The sequence below is a fragment of the Ornithodoros turicata genome, chromosome 10, assembly GCF_037126465.1.
Source record: "Ornithodoros turicata isolate Travis chromosome 10, ASM3712646v1, whole genome shotgun sequence".
NCBI lineage: Eukaryota > Metazoa > Arthropoda > Arachnida > Ixodida > Argasidae > Ornithodoros > Ornithodoros turicata.
In genome coordinates, this window is record NC_088210.1 from 12,272,068 (window position 1) to 12,293,377 (window position 21,310).

The 21,310-nt window shown below is 45.4% G+C and overlaps 1 protein-coding gene across 3 annotated transcripts in view; it reads left to right on the forward strand.

The window, feature by feature from the left end:
- Positions 1-21,310, forward strand: part of LOC135370367 (nitric oxide synthase-like protein) — a 346,321-nt gene that overhangs the window by 275,177 nt on the left and 49,834 nt on the right. For all 3 annotated transcript variants that reach the window (XM_064604101.1, XM_064604102.1, XM_064604103.1), the window contains exons 4-5: positions 12,925-13,087; positions 13,863-13,954. In XM_064604101.1, the coding sequence (XP_064460171.1) occupies positions 12,925-13,087; positions 13,863-13,954 (255 nt within the window). The remainder of the gene's footprint in view (positions 1-12,924; positions 13,088-13,862; positions 13,955-21,310) is intronic.

Sequence of the window (21,310 nt, forward strand, 5' to 3'; positions counted from 1 at the left end):
TTTCTGTTATTTTTTGTAGAAATATTTCAAGGATCGAGGGACACCAAATTTATATGTCTACCAATTTTCGTTTTTATACAAAATATGAAATATAAGTAGACATACACACCAACTGAAAGCCCAGTAAAATAATGTTACTGTGTGTCGCCATCTGCTGTCACGCAGTAAAAACCCCGCGGAACATTTTGACGGTATCCATATGACGAGCAAGCGAGGAGGTTGGAGGCGGTTGGTTCCTGCATCCTCTCTCTCTCTCTTCACTTTCATGGCTCACTGACTTTGAGCGTGGCATTGGAGACCAGTACAAAAGGTTGCTTAGCTGCTCGTAAAGGGATTATCCTCTAAGCCTAGACTGGTATGCCCTCTTAAGCCCCGATAGCTGCGTCATTCAGCGTAATGGGTTTCGCAGAACGTGTTATGCCACCAGTGGTCCGTAGTAATTTAGCTACAAGTAATCACACTTACTGAGCAATTAACCAGCAACTGTTAATTAATAGCAGTTGGCGACAGGTAATGAACGAAGATGTGCGCATGCGAAGATCATGTCCGACGATATAGTGCGCTCTCACGATTTACCGAAAACGGCAGGCGTACGCCCCTTTTGTTACACCCTGCAATGATGTTAATGGTCAGAAAAAAAAACGCACGTCGGGGCATTAAACTGCAAATTTTCTCGACGCGGAATCAAAGACGTTGTTACCTTGATACCAATATAAAAGGAACGGGACTCGTCCATTGCGTCGTTCGTGACTTGTGATCTACAGGGGAAAAAAAGCAATTTACGCTTTCCCTCTTTCTCGACAGTGCGCACGAAATGCGGAGCGGGCTCTCATTTGTCGCCTCAAACGATTCGTCCAATCATGGCAGGGGATCGTTTGAAGAAACCAGTTTGAAAGCTCTCCGCGTTGTCGCGCTTCATGCGAAGGAGAGAGTAAGACTAAGGGTTGGAGAGGCAGAGGGAAAGCGTTAGTTGCGTTTTCTTTTTTATTTTCTTTCTTTTTCTTTTTTCTTTTTTGTAGATTACGAACGACGCAAACGATGAATCTCGTTCCGTTTGTGTGGGTGTCAAGGTAATTTCACAAAGAAAAATTTTGTTGCACTTTAGTTTCCCATTAATGTCTCTGCTACATTGTTAAAACAGCAGGTGGTGCGGGATGGTGGGGGTGGTGATGGTGAAAGGGCTCGCCGTTGTCCGGCCTCACAGAGGTGGGCAACGTCGCGACTAACGCTGTTGGGGAATGTGCGTCCCGGGCCAACTTCTGCGGGAACTGCGCCGACTGAAAGCGTCTGAGGAAAACCCAGGAAAAACCCCAGACAGCACAGCCGGCACCGGGATTCAAACCCGGCTAACTTCACCACATAGCAGGCTCCTAGCCAGCCACCATTCCGAATGATATCATTCTGGGTGCTGATTTGTTCAAAACAGGGAGGGGCGTCTATCTGGGACATGCCCAGTGTTTCCCAGAAAGGCGCGTCCTCCCATTTTCAACAAATCAGAACACATAGTGAAATCATCGAATGATGGTTGGCTAGGAGCGTGCTATGTGGTGAAGTTCTGTTTTAACAGTGTAGGGTTTCCAATCGTCGTCAGTTACTTCGTTCTTAAGACAGCACATCAAATTTTCGCAGCAAGGGGGGGGGGGGGTATTTTAATGGAGAAAACAAACAAAACGGGAAAGGTTAGCCATACTATAGAGGCTTGCTATTCCCAAAAACACGGACAAACAAAAACACAGAAAACTATAGCGAAGTACATAAAACTGCAGCTACTTCGCAAGTTGCTGTGCAGGCAGTCGCTAGGCGTCTTTCACCGGTTTCAATGATGAAACTGCTGAATATCAGCGCAAACCAGCTAGCGGTGGCGGTGCTGAAAGCGAGTCTAATCGGGATCAAGAGGTACTGCCTGACACTTTCTTCTGCTTCAGAAGGTCATCTTGTCTTTCCATTTTGAGACTAAATGGCAGTGAAAAAAATACGGTATTGGACGTAAGGTGTGGACCATTTCACAGACGTGGCCATTGACAGAAATAGAGTGCCGCGATAGGTTTCACTCTGAATTTCATGTGACACGCGTCAGACACATTTCTAAACGACTTTATCTGTTCGCGCGGACGTTGCAGGGAAGGGACGTGAGTCACGCAGGAAAGGAAATTGACGTGGCATCTGGTCACTTGGGGTGTGTGTCGAAGGCTACCAGTTCGAAGCGTTTTGAGTCATGTCCTACAAAGCGAACGCAAAGATAAAGCGTGCATCGGTGTAGAGCGAGGGAGAAATACATGATGACGATGATATGGGGATGACTTCCGCTCATTGAGCATTCCGCATTCGTGTAATTACTAGTATTATTATAGTATTCTTACATAACGATTCTCCTACACCAGTTTTTGGCCAGAAAACAACCTGTGACGTCCCTCTGGGCTGTGTGCATTGTTGCTTGGGGTAGTTGGCTGCACCCCATGTGGCGAATTTCCCCATTCATCATCATTACTGTATATGTTGTCGTTGTTGTGCTGGGTCGTGAACGTGCCCGTGATTGTAGTGGACGGACGGTGTTGACACAATGAGGAAGTGGGTGTAGAAGTTGCGTGAGATGGCAAAAAGCAAGAGAGATGCATGCGAATTAATAACATAGCGCGTAGGTTCATCAATCAACGATATCTATTTAATTAGGTTACCGCACTGGCGCATCAGTAGTAGTTTTAGCATCAGTTTTACTATGCGTACCCGAAGACGTGCTCGTAGAAGTTCTTTGCCTGCACAAAGAAATGCACGGGTGCACTCTCCGCATGCGCCGAACGTTGCTCTGCTTTTAACTCGTGTGCATTACTAAGAAGCGATTTATTTGCGTACGCAGCATCTAAAAGTCTCTAAGAACTTAACGGTATTGTGAAATCACTTCCAAACTTTTGAAGTACAAACATTGTAAATATTGATTTATGCCTCCTAAATATGCACGTCCAAACGCTGTTTTGTGGGGGATAATCACAAATACTTTCTTAAATTCTTTTTTTAACAAACTGGGTCTCCCACGCAACCAGACAGACGTGCAGGCCCCACGTTGGGCTCCAGCTGTGGGAAAATGCCTACAAACCCACACTCGGGGCGAAGGCAGTTTACGAGGGAGACACCTAACAAATCCCAGCTTACCGGAAGAGAGCACAGGTTTAGTACATCCAAATGCCGTACCAACAGCTCTTCCCGAGCCCCCACGGCCGAAAGCCGCGGCAAAAAGGTCCCCCCTCCCGCTTTTATGAACAGTTAGCCGGAGGCCACACCTCCAAAAAGAACCGGTGGCGTCCCAATGCCACCACAAATGACCATAGTACACAAAGAGCCGGAGATAGCATGCCCCACAGTTTCTACGATCCCCCGCTGCAAAGCTATAGCACACCGCATGTCGTGCGCTGGGCGCCCTCCTCCTCCTCCGTCGCTCTCAACTCTTCCAATCATCACCCGTTTTGGGAATGACGTTTCAGAGTGGAGAAAGGAAGTGCATACTTTTCTGTTTCCCTGACGACGCAGGCGGCTGCTAAGGGAGCCGGCCAACCGGAGAACGGCCGTCGTTATGGTGACCTTCGGGTATTTCCGGAACCGTGCACAGCTAAAACGTCACTTCCCGTCTGTCTGCTGACGCCTCGGAGCGCACCGTCAACGGTAGCTCAAAAAAAAAAAAGAAAGAAAAAAAACGAAAACAAAAGAACGCTGTTTTAAGAACCGGACAGTTAAAAAAAAACTGAACGTGGAAGACCGTGGACCCGGCACCGAAGACCGTGGACCGTTGAGAACCTGGGACCTAGCGTCTCGAATCCATGTACTACAACCTATAATTCGGAGCCATACATTTAGAGCGTTGCATGTGGTTTCTCAAGCCCTTTAATCCCTCACCGCAGTTGTCCTCAACCCATTTTTGCTCCATGCACCCCTTAGCCGATCATCAGGGCGTTGTTCCCCCATATTAACCGTCCTGTGAATGATATGCCTACTACGCAGAGTGCGTGTATAGGGTCAACTGGTACCGGGTGTCATTTCCCATGTCACATTCGCAAACTCCCCTAGGCGGGGAGAATACCCGGTGGTCTAGAGTCCCTGCCTTACCATAATATAGGCTACAGTAACAAAAAATATATAAAACACCGAAGCTTTCCTGTAATGGAAGCAAGCTTTCATGCAGTGGACTGCATTACGTCAGGTACAAAAACAACATCATTGGCGTTACAAATATACAGGGTGTCCACGCTAAGTGTGAACAGATTTTTTAAAAATATATCAATGACTTTTTCAGAGATGAAATCAATTGCAATATAGCATATGCTGAAGGGCACTCCCTAGGGGGGCCTTAACAGACTCCTAAGGCAATGTCTTAATTAACTTTCAATAATTAACTTTTTAATTATAAAAGCTACGAAGTTGCTCCAATGAGAACATCTGATCTCTTCGGTCACCAGATACCAAAGCCGTTTTCAGAACAAAAATCCGTTCGATAGATCTTCCGCAAAAAATTCGTGAAGGAACGCCATTTTTTTCTTTATTTTATTCATTGCGCATCTCTAGAGACGCGTCTTTCCTTCGCCCCCAATACGAGAGAATGAAAGAGCACACTATCGCCTTAGGAGTCTGTTAATGCCCCCCTAGGGAGTGCCCTTCAGCATATGCTATATTGCAATTGATTTCATCTCGAAAAAAGTGATTGATATATTTTTAAACAATCTGTTCACACTTAGCGTGGACACCCTGTATATATACACACTCGGATGGCACACACGTGAACATACGAAAAGGGACAAGGTAAAGGATACAAATTAACAGAGGGATGACAAATACCACGTGGCTGGAAAGGGGTGATCACAAACCCGCGGGCACAGTAGGAGGGATAATGGAAGGAATGCAGAAACCGGACATGATTCAAAGAGAAAAACGTGGGAAAGGGATTGGGATCTTATAATCCTTATATCCTTTGGCCTAATATCCTTATATCCTTTGGCACTTATAATATGCCGCTTCCCGTGTGCCACCTTTGCCGCCATCTTAAATCGGTTTCACGTTTTTTTTTTTTTTTCTCTTTAAATCGTGTCCGGTTTCTGCATTCCTTCCATTAGCCGCTTCTACTGTGCCCGCGGGTTTGTGACCACCCTTTTCCAGCCACGTGGTATTTGTCATCTCTCTGTTAATTGGTATCCTTTGCCCTCTCCCTTTTTGTATGCTCACGTGTATGCCATCTGAGTGTCTATATATATTTGCAACTCCAATGCTGTTGTTTTTGTACAGCTCCCGTCAACCTTAATAATAACACTGAAAAAAGTTCTGTCTCATTTCCGAGCGTGATAACAGCCACCCTGTGAGGACTGGGCGAATGTTAATTGAGCAAAATCCTTGAGTTGAACTAACGGAATAATTTTGCGTTCAATTAAGATCTCGTCGTGACCCCAAGGGTTGCTGTAATCACGCTCGGGAACGAGATCACATTTTTTTTTTCGAGTGTTATGATTAGAGTTGGCAGAGCTGTACCTGACGAAATGCGGCCCACTGCATGAAAGCTTGTATCCATTAAAGGGAAAGCTTCAGTGTTTTATATTTTTGTTGTTACTTTTGCCAAGTGGGTCTTTTAACCCAACCCTCTACATCCTTCAACCGTAATGTAGGCTCGAAGAAATCAACTAAGTGCAAGATTCGCTGTCCAGTCGGTCGAGAGAGGCATTCAACGATGGAACATTGGGTCTTGGGTGGCATTTCGTATTACAATGAATAAGAATGTGTGCTGTGTCCTCCGCAACGGCGCACGTTATAAGCAGTTAGCGGAGTTGGCCCTCCCAATTTTGTGAAGGTACTGACTACCTTTGGACATTGCAAAGGCGCTAGGTGTTCGGCCCCCCAGCAAGAGGGATGCAGCTCTGAGTGCGCTTGTGAATTATATTGTACATTGTTCTTTGGAATCCGTTTATTAGTTCTGTGCAGTGTCAGTGTGTGATGTGATTGTTATCGCTGTACCGTATATTTGTGGTTGCTATTGCGCTGTCGTTGATGTTGCGCATATGTTATGGCTTTGTATATAATTGTGGCCGCGACACTACATTTTTGTGGGCGCGTGAGTTACGACGCGTTTCTGTTCTTTCTATTTTTTATATCTTATTTTTTGCTGTTTTCTTGGGGGCCGAATTCAATTACGCCATATTTTTTTCTTTAAATTTACTTATACTTATCGCTGTGGACTGCTCGAAGCCTATAGATCGCGTGCGTAAAGTACCTAATAATGTCGGATAATGGGAATGTTGATTCATCTTAAAGAAGCAGCTCCTGAAAACCTCTGTGCGCATCTCTTATGCATTACGGGGCGCGGACCGAAAATTGCTTACGGACCGAACATTGCTTAGAATAATGAAGATATTCATCAAAAACCGCGGCCTAATAAGTCTGCTGGTGCGGCCCTATTGCTGTCGGCGCGACGGGTAAACTAGATGTGACGTCAGAAGCAGGCGAGCTTCCCAAAGGAAGAGTAGGACTGCTGCAGCGAAGTTTGCACTGCGCCATTTCACTCCAAACAGTAGCGAGTTTTATCAGCGAGTTCTGCGTGGTGTTTCAAGCGGCATAACGCAAAAGAAAGCTAGAAAACCCGTAGGAAAGAACAAGCGATGCATCTTGCCAAGTGCTTGGAATGCAGGATCATGTATTTCAAAGTAGTGATGGGCAAGTCAGTTCATTTTTGTGAACTAATTCATTTAGTTCAGTTCACTCCACTGAACTGTCTAAAAGAATAGTTCGTTCGTTCACCTGTTCGCAATTAAACACAATCAAGTAATATAGTCCCAAACTTTAAAGTGGCTCGACCAAGAGAGATACAACAAAATGATCTTGCAATTCAGTTTTCCAAAGGTTCGAGAACATCAACATAGCAAACGTAATCTTTTAGGTCGCTTTTTTATTTTGCTTTAATTTTCTACGTATATTTTTAACGAGAAAAGTATTGCACAGATCAATATGCAAGGGGCCGTCGTCGGTCAGTGTGGTCGTTGTTGAACTAGTTCGTTCAGTTCACCCGAATGACTAGTTCAGTTTGAAGGGTTCGTCCACGAACGACACATCACTATTTCAAAGTGCCGCGTCGTCTGCTAAACTCCCGCGTGTTGCATATTTGGGGGCGCTGATGTTGCTGCTCTGTCGCGCCACCTGGCTCGCAGAAACAGGTCTACGGCATATGTTCCGGACAAAAAGTCATCCCTGACAACGAATCACAATCGAGAACTCAAACTTTTGGGGAAATCTCTTCGTGGTCCCTTTGAGGGAAATAAAATGTTTGGTGTATCTGGTCAGGAAAGCCATGACGTCATCGTTGTACTCGCGGTTGTCCGTTCGAAGTCAGTGTTTACTCAGCACTCTCGGCCGGCCACCTCATCCAGTTTCGTATATACACTTCGCTGGTTGGTCAGCCGTCTGGGCATCCCTCAAGATTCCTTTTGTCCCCGTCGGTGAATGTTGTCGCCTTATTGGATGCCTTCGCAATCCGGGAAAGCCCAGCTGGTCCACACTGCATCACTCTTTCTCTCTGTTTTATTATACGTCCCGTGGCGCTACGCGGTTAATCCAATAGACCCAAGTATCTAAAAGACCACGACGTGTTTGACTTCCTTGTTTGAGTTGCTTTCGAATAAGGCCAGTGACGTGCCCAGGCTTTAGCCTCGTCTTCTGCAAGGGGATGTACAGCAAGCGCCCTCTTCCTTTCCTACTTCTGCCGTGGCGTATAGATAGTACACACTCTAGAAGCAGATGTACCGTATGGTGAAGTGAAGTTGATACTGAGCGTGACTAACCTATACGTGACTAACCTATCGGCGGCAAGTTGCTCAACTGACAGAAGGGGGGGGGGGAAATCGTGGGCGTTTGCTACACTACTTAACGTGTATGTCCTCCGCCTTTCGGGGTACCAGTCAAGGGTGCAGTAACGGAGGGGTCCTTAGCACTTGCAGTAGCGGAGCACGATGAATATGGAAACACAGATCCCCGGTTAGGAAACGTCCGTAGAAGTGGTACAGTACATGCAGATCACGCCAAAGTTGTAAAGTCCAGCCCTGTGTCTCGCACATAGGCGAGGAGTTTTGCTGAACGATATCTTTTATGATGTGAGTTGCCCATGGGACAGATAATGTTGGTTGAGGAAGGTCCGGTGGGGGTACGTTGATCTCCGGAGATTGAAATGTATTGTGCTGTGCATGGCGCTCTTGCGAGTAGCCGCCACAGTGTATGAACATGTGCGTCACTCTCACATTTCAAACGAAGCACCTGGGGTCCTTTATGCGCGGCCATATTTGTACTGCAGGGCTCGGGTCTTAGCCCAAGCAGTGCGAAGACGCATTAAGAGCGAGGCGTCCTCTTTCATGTAGGCAGTATGATGGACGTGGAGATGGGGGGGGGGGGGGGGTGCTATGCCGTCCGCTGTCTGTTTGTCTGAGTGGAAATTCTAGATATGAGTCCGTATGGCCTGTCGGCATCTGTAACAGCGGAGATCTGAGTAGCGACGTGGTGTGAGAGGCATCCCTTTCGAGGCGGCCAACAGCTTCATTTACCGGCACTCCCCTGTGTGAGTTATCCACTGGTGCAGCGCGATAGCAAAGCTGACTAAGTGGTTAAGTTCAATGCATAACACTCGCTGAGCAAACCAGCGCTCGGTCTCCTGATTTACGTAGGACAAAATGCGTCCGCTACTTTTGTAGCGCTTTGGGCATATGTGTAAAGTGTTACGGGCAAGGCGTCCGCCAACCGACTTGAGCAATCACAGGACATAGCGATATCATCAGGGACGGGAACGGAATCTTTTTCGTTTCCGTTACCATCTCCGTTACTGGCGCTTATTTGTTTCTGTTTCAGTTTCGGTTAGCACCATTGTTGCTTACGTTAACGTTTCGGTTTTTGGTACCGCCCCCCCCCCCGCGTTTTGTTCTTCATTCTTTTCTTTCCTTTTTTTTAGATGGTTTGAGACCGCGACTTAACTTAATCCTGTAAACTTAATCCCTGTACGTTGTGAAGTCTATTTTGAGGACTCCGGGGATACATGCACACAGGAGACAACGTTTATTCAAAATATACATTCGTGCATAATGTAAAAAACCCCGAGACTGGGGAACACGAAGGGACAGACACAACACGAAGTCTCTGTGTCTGTCCCTTCGTGTTCCCTAGTCTCGGGGTTTTTTACATTATGCATCATCTTCACCAGCTCGCTTGCTTCCTAGCCATTTTTACATACATACGTGATTTCTGTGAACAGCTACTATTAGGAACGTGGTTTTCAGGAATGTTACTCAAGCTTACAACTTACAAGTCATCATAAGCGTATAAGAACTATGCTTCTTCTGTTTACTGTATGACTACTCACTTATATGCTCCAGTTTTGATAGCCCATTTTAGTTTTACTTCTTCAGTTAATTTTCGTTTGCTTCATTGGGAATCAATTTATCTACATGATACGGTAAAGAATTGCAATAATTCGGGTCCTGCAGTACCCGAATCATTACCGTGAATCATTCTCGTTCCCGTTTCTGTTTCAGGTATTCTAAGTGTGCGAGATACGTTTCTGTTTCTGTTACCGTTACCTGCTATATTTCCGGTATAATACCGTTTCCGTTTCTGTTACCTTTCCCAGGATATCATTCCAGTGCTGTTTGTCCATGAGCCTGTTTACGATGAAGTTGTGCGTACACTGTTAAAGCAGAACTTCGCCACATGACAACCCGCACGGAGCCAATAGCCATTCAGAATGATATCGTTTTGTCTCCTGATTTGTGCTGCTGAGTGTATACTGTTACGCATTCATGGGTCGTTAACTGAGTGCAAATGAGTTCAAGCACGGAAATCAAAGCAGGTCTGAAATATCCACCAGTCCGTTCATGCGCATGGAACCATGTCTCGACTACGTGCGAACGGTGCAGATTTTCCATCACTCTAGAGTTCACTGAGGATCGCAAAAGGAGCGAAGCTGTCTCTCGGTGCCTATAATCTTTAAATCCGAAGTTAAGCTAAGCAGGCGCTGAAAACCCATTTTCTACTTTTAGTCTTACTTTCCCTAATCCCCCTGACGCCGTAGAAGATTACGGGCGAATGTTTTTTTTTTCCTTCATGCTGATTTTCTTCCCATATTTTCTTCTTTCTCGCTTTCGAGTCAAGAGAGTCAGAGGTCGGATGAAGTACAAAACGTCTGTACGGGACGAAAATATCTATGAATGCAATCCTCTTCCCTTCGCCTTTCCCCTTCACAAACGAGTGAAACTTGCCACTTTGTCTGAGCAGGCAGACCTCACGCCTCTTTAGATCATCATACCACCACCACAGACTTGTGCCCGTTACTCGAAAAAAGTAATTGATTACCGTTACCAATTACAGGACTTCAAATGTAATTGAGTAACGGGTAGAAAAGTAACGCGTTACTCCGGTCGTTATTCTGCATTCACGCAAATTATACCCGTCTTTGTGTGCCTCAGCAAAAAAAAAAAAAAAAGAAGAAAAAAGGAAAGTTCAACAGTGGAACAGCTGAAATAGCCCAAAAATATGTACGTCTACTGTAGTTATCGCCCGGGAAGACGTTGACCCGATTGTGGAAGATCATGCGTGGAACTTCCCCATGACTCACTAAACCTCCAAAGCTACCACAAAGGTACCACCACACTGGTGTAGGAACAGATTAGGGGGAGAGACCCTGAAATTCCAGAACAAAGGTGACGGCACGAAGGTCTTGACTTGGGGCAGAACATCTAAAAGATGAGTTAGTCTCTGCCGGGAAAGTAATCAATTACTGAGTAATCGATTACTCAGAAAAGTAATTGATTTCTCGAAAAATTACTTTGACTTTAAAGTAACTGATTACTCGAAAAATTACTCAAAAAGTAATTGATTACAAGTAACGCAATTACTAGTAACGCGTTACGCACAAGTCTGCGGCATCACCACCGCCATGACAGCAGTGAGGACGTGGCTTGAACACCTCCTCTCTTCGCGTTCCTCTCTGAGCAGTTACTCTCTTCGTCTCGCTGCCTCGTAGCCTCTGCCAAATTCAGAGACGTGTCTCTATTGAAACCGCAGCAGGGGTTGAGAGGAACCACCACGTGTCATGACGATGCTGATAGTGATGACGCCAGAAATCCTTCTTGCAGCCAGAAGACAAAATCCGTCCTTGGGGCTTGGATTGGATTGGATTGACAAATAATAATCAGGCGAAATTGACTCGTAATCCGACGCATTCTCTTACTCCCATGCCTCATAGGGCTTTTTAATAATAATAATAATTTTTAATAATAATAATTTTTATTAGTGCCCAAGAAATTATTATTATTAAAAATTATTATTATTATTAAAAAGCCCTATGAGGCATGGGAGTAAGAGAATGCGTTTGGATTGGATTGACAAATAATAATAAGGCGAAATTGACTCGTAATCCGACGCATTCTCTTACTCCCATGCCTCATAGGGCTTTTATGTAGCCTTCCTAGTATACCATTTACCCGTAAAAGGAATGCTAAAAGGTACCTGTGACCATTATGACTTTGACCGAAGGTTGCTCTAACACACACACACACACACACACACACACACACACACAAGAAAACAAAAAGGAAAAAGAGTCAACATGTTCGCATCATTCTCCTCGATTACATGGCATGCGTTTTGCGCGTTGTACGCTTTGTTATTGCTATTCAAATGCTATTAATTAGCTATTAATTCTATTCCTAAATGCTATTAATGATATCACTATAACCTATTAGATATAAGCTATTACCTATAACTGCTAAATGCTATTAATGCTATCACTATTTAACCCCTCAAATAAACGAGTTTTCGATATCTGTCCGCGTCGCTTTAGCGAACGAAAGCCACATCTTAGCGGCCGTTAGGCTCCGCAGGACGGATAGGACGAAATAGCACGTTGGTTAGTATATTATTAGGTTAGTCCAAGTTCGGTGTTTGCGTTTTGATCCAGGTTAGTCTAAGCTGGCTGTTGACAGTGTCCCGCGCGACTGTGCATTTTATAGCCGGATAACATTTATTACAGTAGTTTATTTTGCAACGGGGATTTCGATCACTTTATTTCCAGGTATACACCCCCCGACATCACTATCAAAGTCCGACTCGTAAAAACTATTTTTTGCTGCATGAAAACCCTGTGCGTGCGGTGTTACATTGAAAAAAGGGATATGTCGTGCTCTTCACTCTTAGAAATGAACTTCACCGCATAGCACGCTCCTGGCCAACCATCATCTCGAATGATATCGTTATCTGCCCTGAATTGTTGAAAACGGGAGGCGTACGCCTTTTTTGTGACAAATGTGAACAGCATAAGTGTCACAGAAAAGGCGTACGCCTCCAATTTTCAACAACTCAAGGCCGATAACAATATCATTCGAGATTATGGTTGGCTAGGAGCGTGCTGTGCAGTGAAGTTTATTTCTAAGAGCGTTGGATTTTGTTCAATTTCTGCAAAGTCGCGTACCCGAAAACGATGCTAGCGGGACATGCATGTAGAGTAGACAGGTACATACATGTTACGCATTTTGTATTTGCGTTATTCGAGGAAACCCAGCTGCAGTTATTGTACCAAATACTCACTCGAAGTTTTCTCGGTTTGGGATTTTTCGACTTATCCCCTTATTGCATACAGAGGTTCAATTGCTCAGCGGTGACATAGCGAATCCGTGATAGCAAAACCCCGAGACGAGGGACAAAAGGGACACACACACAGACACACAACCTCCCCTTTTTTGTCCATTTTTTCGTGGCACAGCGAGAGATGCATAATGCATTATGGGGACGAGTGTAGTTTGGTCCCCGCAAGACCAAAAAATATCCTGCGAATTTTCTTTCTTTTTCTGTTTAGAGAACACACATACTTCCTTGTCTTGTCTTCCTGCTAGTCATGGCATTTTTCTGATTATTCTCCTTCTTCAGGTTCCATTCTAAGGTTCACGAAAAGCGATGGGCGGACGTGGAGAAGCAAGTCCAACAACGAGGAACGTACGACCTCACGGAAACTGAGCTCGTGTTCGGTGCCAAGCTCGCATGGAGGAATTCTCCGAGGTGCATAGGAAGAATACAGTGGTCCAAGTTACAGGTATCGCATCGACAACTAATTATGTGGTGTATATTATTACCACGACAGCTTCTTTCTCCAGTTGACGTACACTCTTAAAACAGGTGATGGAACGGCTTGCCTTTGTCGGGCAACGTCGCGGCTATCGCGGGGTGCGTCCTGGGCAGACTTCGCAGGGAACTGTACCGACATTTGTCTTAAAGCGTCTGAGGAGAACCCAATGAAATCAGTGAAAACACAATGGATTATGAAAGCTTGTCAATTGATTAATTGTCTGAAAGCGTCTGAGGAAAACGGCGGCGGATTAGAACTTCACCGCATAGCACGATCCTAGCCAACAGTCATCGCGAATGACATCGTTCCCTTCCCCGATTTGTTGGAAACGAGGGTCGTACACCTTTTTTGTGACACGGGAGGCCCTTAGAAGTCGGCCCAGGACGGACATTCCCCCAGGGCCTAAGTCGTGACGTTGCCCACCTCTGTGAGGCCGACAACGGCGGGCCCTTTCACCATCACCACCACCCACCCACCTTTGTGACAATGATCACAATTTCATAATTGTCACAAAAAAGCGTATGCCCCGTGCTTTCCACAGACACAGGAGCGATCATTCTCTGCGACCTTCAGCGTGCTATGTGGCGAAGTTCTGTTTTGAGAGTGTACGTGTTGTCACAAAGAAGAAGAAAAAAAGAAAAATCAGCTGTTTGATGTGCTCTCATTTGATTGGATTACGCGTTTGTAAAGTGAAAGCTACGTGGATTTCAGTGTGGTTTTTTTTCTTTTTTGGCATTCACAGATATTTGATGCACGGCATTGTTACACATCAAGGGACATGTACGAGGCGATTTGTACTCATCTAAAGTATAGTACTAACAAAGGAAACATCAGGTAAGAAATCAGGTACTGCTCAATCTTCTTATTAGAAACAAGTAGCGGCGCAGTTCATTTCGTTAGGGTTTTTTTTACATATTTATGTTACTGCTCTGCTGAGCACCGGCAGCATTATGGGTACACATACCCGTGAAAGACCACGAAAGAAAAGAAAGAAAAAAAAAGATAGCAGAGAGGAGAAGGGGGTAGTACAATATCGGTCGACTAATGGCCCTTGAAAATTGCCGATTTCATCCGGCTTCTTCATCACTGGCTGATTCATTCGCTCATTAAGGTCTACGCCGTTCTCAGAGAAAGTCTCATTAAAAGCCTGCTGCGTGTGAATGAGAGGACTAACGTATTTCAAGAAACAGGGGATCAAAGGACAGAAAGAAACGGATTAGCTTAGTGAGCATGGAAGCAATTTAAGAAGTTCGGCAAATTCGATGCTATCATGGGACAGGTTAAGTGGACAGTGTGGAACTCACATGTTGATCACATGGTAACATTTAGTTCTGTCGTCTTACGACGTTAAACTTAATAGGGAGTTTTTTTTTTGTTCTTTTTTTACAATACTGTTGATCCATATCGCGGATGATTACGGAAGATGGCTAGGTAACAGGTATTCCTGTTTCTGCAAAAATCTAGGCATATGTTCTACAGTGCCAATTTCCTCCGTAATGCTGTTCCAGTCATGTACGGTTCTCGGATAGAACGAAAATCTTAGAATATCCCAGTGCCCTTATGTCTTGATAATTTTCAAATATGTTCTATTGATATATCTTCTAGTGATAATCTAAGTTCTGGTAGATCGAAAAACTTCACCAGGTCATTGTCAAATTCAAGCCCGGCAGTATGCGACGTAAATGATTTGAAAGAACAACAGCTACAACAAACATGTGATGACAATGCCATGGGTTTTTTTCACAGCTGTTGTACGCTGCCGTGTTGGTGTGAGGGCTATGGAGATGAATGAAGTGTAACACACACGTACAGATGCTACGGGATGGAAACCTGTAGTTCATCCAGTAAAACATGAGAGAACTGATCTGAAGAGAGCTAACCTTTTCAGTGACTTTCATCTTTCATCATCCAGTGGGCTTGTTCCCGTTAGGAAACCCACAATAGCCCTAAAGACACATCGTCGTTGTGTATAGGAATGCTCCGAGGTTCAATGAATTTAAACTTTGTCACCGGTGTAGGATTAACGGTATTTAGAGTGACATTTCAGGACGCTGAAAGAAGCATGGAATGGAATTAGGCATTTTTTTTTGCAGGAATAGAACTGGAATGGACCGGGTGCGCGGTGGTATAGTCTTGGTTTCAATGCGCTGGTTTCTGTCCGTGCGCCCTTTGTACATATGCACCACACGACAGCGAAATAACGTTGTCTTCGTGCTTTTTTCGTGTTGTTTGATGTCAATCTTCTCTAGCACTGCTGGGCTAGCCAGTACGGTTACCGGTACGTTTTCTATTATTCATGGAATTAAAGGAAGGGAATTGGGTTGCCAAGCCATTCTAGGAGCGGGAATTGTCCATATATACCTTCTCATTCCGAGGAATTAGAAGGAATGGAATTATCACAAATCTCCATTCCTCGAAATGGAATTGCAGTTGAATGGGTGACCCCATTCCACAACCCTGCCTTACGTGCACACTCATCCATCTGCAAGGAATACTGTCATCATGAAACATGCACAGTTTGTTGACAAACATAGTGTGGTACATGACACATGAAGCCGCTTTTATATTTCGCTTACCTGTTTTATTAACCTATAATACTTTATACCCTATAATATAAATTTTCGGTTGTAACTTTGCAGTTGATGTGGCTATTACATATTGAAGGACAAACAGTTGATTCAATTTACATATTTCCTGATCTCAGATCGAAATGTACGATGTACATTTACAACATGCAAGTTCGATAATACTTAACGCCTCTGCAAGAAATGCTCCGAGCAGTTCGTGGGGTTTGAATTATTCAGTCAGCTTCGAGATAATACTCACGCGACGTGTCGCCACTTGTATGCTCTATTTAGAATAATTGGGAGTGTTGGGAGATAATTTTTAGAGGATTTACATGTAAGGAGAGTCAACCTATTGGTGTGGCGACATGCTTCGCGTGCCGCAGTGCTGCAGGATTGTGGATAATTTCGACCACCTGGGGTGCTTTAACGTGGGTCGGAAGACTGACACACGGTGCTGGAAGCAACTTTTAGGTCCTCCAGAACCTTTATATAATGAACTGTGCCGTGGAGGCAGTGTGTTTGGCTGGTGCACAGTGGTACGTGTGCAAGGCAGAGTTGGAGAAATTGCTTTTGTTTTGTATTGCGTTGCCATTAGTCACTAGAGTTTTGTAAAATAATGCATTAGATTATCTCATTCCTTTCATCAAGTAATGGTATTACTTTGGCATCGAAGTTTCCCGGAACTCTCTAACACAGTGCGCTGTGATCTTTGAAGTGCGTACTTTAAATGGACGTGATTAGTCTTTTACTTTCTGCCACATTATCCGTGACGGTATTCGAGCTTCTGAAAAATCGCTGCGAACGTGTGGTTTCTTCGCGAAATGAGAGCAGTATACGTAATCTCAATGAATTAAGAACCATCGATAAGCTTCCTAGAAGCGTTGAAGTAATTGGTGTTCAGATATTCCGCTTGTGCTTTGTTCCCCTTCTTGATGACTCGATCAGGTGACAAAGACACTGAGTTCCAAGGGAGAGCAGAAGAGGTTGTTTGTCTTGTTTCCGCTAGGGTGCCTCAACACGAACTCCTTCTGCATCATGGTGAATATAACCCGCGTCGTCTGCTACGAATTTCCGCCATATTGACTCCCACGCACAGCTCGCGATACGCTCACAAAAGTGCAGCTACGCGTATATACGCTTAGAGACACACTACATTTTAGAGTTGAGCAAATACGTAGCAGAGGATGTTTGAAAAAGTTGGTGAAAGCGGTACACAGCATTCATGCATGGTGAGTGTGGGAGTCAATATGGCGGCTTGGCGGCATTCGCTTCTACAAAGGGTGGCTCTACCATACACAGAGGGAGCTAGTATTCAGGCACCCTAGTTTCCGCGCATTGTTAGCGTCACCTAACGACGCCCACACCGCCATCTATCGAGCGCGCAGTGAAATGTTGTTCCTACTCACCACGGCGGATACCTTGACATCTTGACTTTGTATCTAATATGTACCAAATACCCCACATGAACACGTTAATAGATACCTTGACAACCTTGAGCTCACTCGTTGGGACGGTCTCTTGGACAATACATTAATGACGCAACACGCACTAACGCAAGGCCTCCACGATGAGCATTGTTATTTTAGATGTCTCTATGCTCCTCAACTGGGGATGGCGCTGGTGTAGAGGGGAAACAAGATGGCTTCCCTACTCGTCTGTGGAGCTCAGTGTCGCCACTCTGAACTCTTATTTACTGAGTCTAGGAGGAACCAACTTGGGGATTTTCCTTGCCTGTCCCAGGCACAATTCGTAGCTGCTGGCTCTAGGTAATGCCTAAATTTTGAACCAACGCAATGAGTGAAGTCGTTACTTCAGTCATTGCGACGGAAGCGGTTACACGCAAACGCGTTTGCTTAGAGCGACTTTGACCGTATACGTAGTATCGGTAGCGTGGTAGCGTTCCTTCTGTTAGTGTTCCTTCCACCCTGACCGTCTTCTATGAACTCTTACATTCAGTTCACCTGGTTTATCGGTCCTGTGTTTAGTCTTAGTCTCCCTTTCCCTGTCTTCCTTTTCTTTGCCGTACTTGGGTATAGGACACATATAATAACCTTTATTTACCACTCTCGTGGATGGGAGTTGGGACAAAAAAGCCCAAAGGACTTGACAAAGGTCCCAACATCTGTGTGACTTCTCTTGAACGTTAAACTTTTGCTGGTTTCGGCTGCTTGTGTTTCGTGTGTCTCGTGCTTTTATGTTTATTCGCCCAAAGCTGAGGCTACCTCAGTATGAATTTCACCCATCAGCTCGCCTAGGTATACACTATTTTCTCGTTCACCTTCTCTGGCATAGTCCGAGGGATGGGGGTCCTGGGTGTTCACCCCCCTCCGAACCTACCTTTGGTAGTGCATTTCATTTCCATTTCATTTCATTTCCATTTATTTCCTTTTGCGCTACAGCACATTTGGGAGAAGGAAACAAGGGATCCTGCTCTCCCATGTTGTTTCCCCATAGCACACTCAAAAAACGGAGCTTCACACCATAGCACACTCCGAGCCAACGATCATCCCGAATGATCCGTAACTTAAAAACCCGAGACTAGGGGACAAAAAAAACGACAAACACAGGCAAGGTCTCAAACACAGCTCCCCTAGTCCCCTAGTCTCCTAGTCTCGGGTTTTTAAGTTATGGATCTATACCACCAGCTGGCTTGCTACCTCTCTATCCTCTCGATCCCGAATGAGAACGTTCTTTCCCTTGATTTGATGAAAACTGGAGGCGTACGCCATTTCTGAGGCAATTATGAGCTGCACAATGCTACAAAAATGGCGTACGCCCTCCGTTTTCAGCAAATCAAGGGAAATGACGTTGTTACTCGGGGTGATGATTTGCTGGGAGCACGCTGTCTGTTGAAGTTCATTTTCAAGAGTGCACCCCTCCCCAAAATATTTTTCTGCGTACGTCGCTGTTCACCTTGCTGTGCTACTCTTTTTATTTTTATTTCTTTACTTTTCGCCATCGCGCTTCCATGTAATTACAAAAGGTCAGAGAGGAACTGCTACGTAAAGGGTAGAGTTGTAGCTTTTTTTTTTTTTTTGTTAGGAGAAGATAGGTTCACCCTGGGAGTAGCAGAATGCGTCGGGTGATCCGTCAGGTTTATCTCCTATTTCTATTCTATTTATTCAATAGACTTCTCCCTGTTTGTAAACAACTGACGTCATAGTGTTCGACAGCGCCACCAATTTGGTAGAGTTGAACTACGCTCGAAGCTAGGGGGCGAACAAGGTCGCGCCCGAAAGCCACGGTCTTGAGGGGACTACGATGGTCTCTGAAAGGGACGCGAACTTTGGTCCTACTTTTCTTTCAATAGGAGGCATCGAACAAGTGCCCATTCGTGGAACCCAGCCCTCCCCTTCCGATTTGTTCCGGTTCCATTTTGTCTACCAACGTCACGATGACATTTCCCGGGTAGAGGCCTATTCAGCTGTCGCACAGCCCGTCAGGCTGCCGGAGACTATTTTCACACTTAAAGATCTGTACGCAACACCTACCATTTTCTCTTCTGTCCATTTTGTTTTCGTTTTGCAATATAATGCTTCAGGGAGCATGGCTTACTTTAACGCGTCTGAGTGCTGCCCGAACATGGATCTTCGCTTCGTCGCTAGTTTCGTCAGCCTCACTTATTATGTCTGCACAGAGAAATCTCGAGCAAGGAATGTCTCCAGGAAGGAATGGCGCACAAGCTTGCTAAGTGTTCCAGAGCTGGGAGTCTGCCTGCACGTCACGAGCTCGCAGGGGGAGTAATGGGAGCAAACTCGATTCGGAAGTGTGATTCCTAATTCGATTCAGTTGTCTTTTTATTTCTCATTCAGCGATGGTTGTGGTCGGGCAAAAAATCCGAAGTTCCGGGAACCTTTTCCGCGCCGCGGCGCTCGCGTTCCTTGGGAGGCAGAGCCATTTATAGGGAGAGTTTGGCCATTCTTTGATCTTTTGCCGCCCTATGGGAGGAGCTTATTTTGACGTCAGAGTCGCCGCCCAAAAAGCCTGAATCCGAGTGGAATCCGCTTATCAGCCATCTAGTCCGCGCCATATTGACGCTGTCCGCCAGCTGGTCGACAGCTTCAATTGAATGTAATCTACAGGAATAACCGGCTTATGACTGACTACCGCCAGTGATAAGGGGGGCTTTGTTACCGAACTGAAAGAGTTCGAGGACGAAAGGCTTTCGAAGCAAGAAGTACGAAAGTGCCTTCTCTCCTTGGATTGTAAACAACGATCAGCATCAATATGGCGTCGGCGACCGGTTGACGACTGGATAACAATGGAGCACGACGAGGGGGGTCGTTCAGCCGTGACGTCGCATGACGCGCTTTAAGTTAGGCTCCTCCTAATGGCCAAACTCTCTCTATAAACGGCTCTGTTGGGAGGGTGGATTCCGAAACCAGAGGCCTGCCTTTGCAGTGCATCAGTACTCACCCTTAGAACGCTTTAGAGGCGATTGCAAAAAACCAAAGTCCAAGCTAGGCGGTACATGAGCACACAATGAAGAACTGACAAAAAATTATTTGCCGTCGCTGTAAAGGTTGTTTAAAATTTGAGCGAAAATCCGCGATATTGCGCAACCAATTAATTGATTGAATTATGAGATTGAATTGAATTGAATTGAATATTGTGCAACACTTGCAAAGTCTGGGTATATCAGTTTGGCGTTATTTAGTGCTTTTCCTATGATTCTTGGCGTGCATTCTTAAAACGGAGCTGCACCACATAAGAAGGCGAAGGCCAGGAATTGCACAGAATGATATATCGCTATCGCTCTGGATTTGTGTAAAGCGCGCGGCGTGCGCCTTTTTGTGACAATTAACCTAACTGCATAAGTATCACCAAATGGCGTGCTCACCCCGTTCTCAACAAATCAGGGGCCAGAATAATGATGTCATTCAGGATGGTGGTTTGCTAGGAGCGTGCTGCACTCTCAGAACCGAACTTCACAGCACAGCACGTTGTTCGCCAACTATTGCCACGAATGATAGTGTTACCGCTTGTGATTCAAGAACCTGGGGATGGGGGGGGGGGGGCGTACGCCCCCCTCTCTCTCTCTTCAAATCAGAAGCGATAACCTCATTAATCGTGGCAGTGGTTGGCGCTCAACGTGCTATGCGGTGAAGTTGTGTTCTGAGACTGTCTGGGGTGAGGTTCTGTTTCCAGCGTGGAATGATGGATGAATGAATGCATGAATGATGAATGGATGAATTCCACGCCGAGACCGGGAGGTGACCCTGGTTCGAATCCGGGCGCCGGCTGTGCTGTCTGGGCGTTTTCCCGCAGACGGGGCTTTAAGACAAATGTCGGCACAGTTCCCTGTGAAGTCGGACCAGGACGTACGATCCCAACCGTGCCCTAGTCGTGACGCTGCCCGCCTGAGCGCGACTGACTACGGCAAGCACTTCCAACGTCACCGCCATCTGTTTCTAGAGTGTAAACGCTACAAAGTTTCATGAGCTTACTGAGGATGACCAGCTACTCGAGTTGCCGTCGCTACTCGGCTACTCGAGACGTAATTGAAAAAAAATGAATAAAAATAAATGAGCAGAAGAAGAAGGGGAAAAAAAAACAATGGACAAAGAGACCCAAGGAATCACATTCATGGTCACAGTAAAATCCACCAACTTGGGTGTCTCTA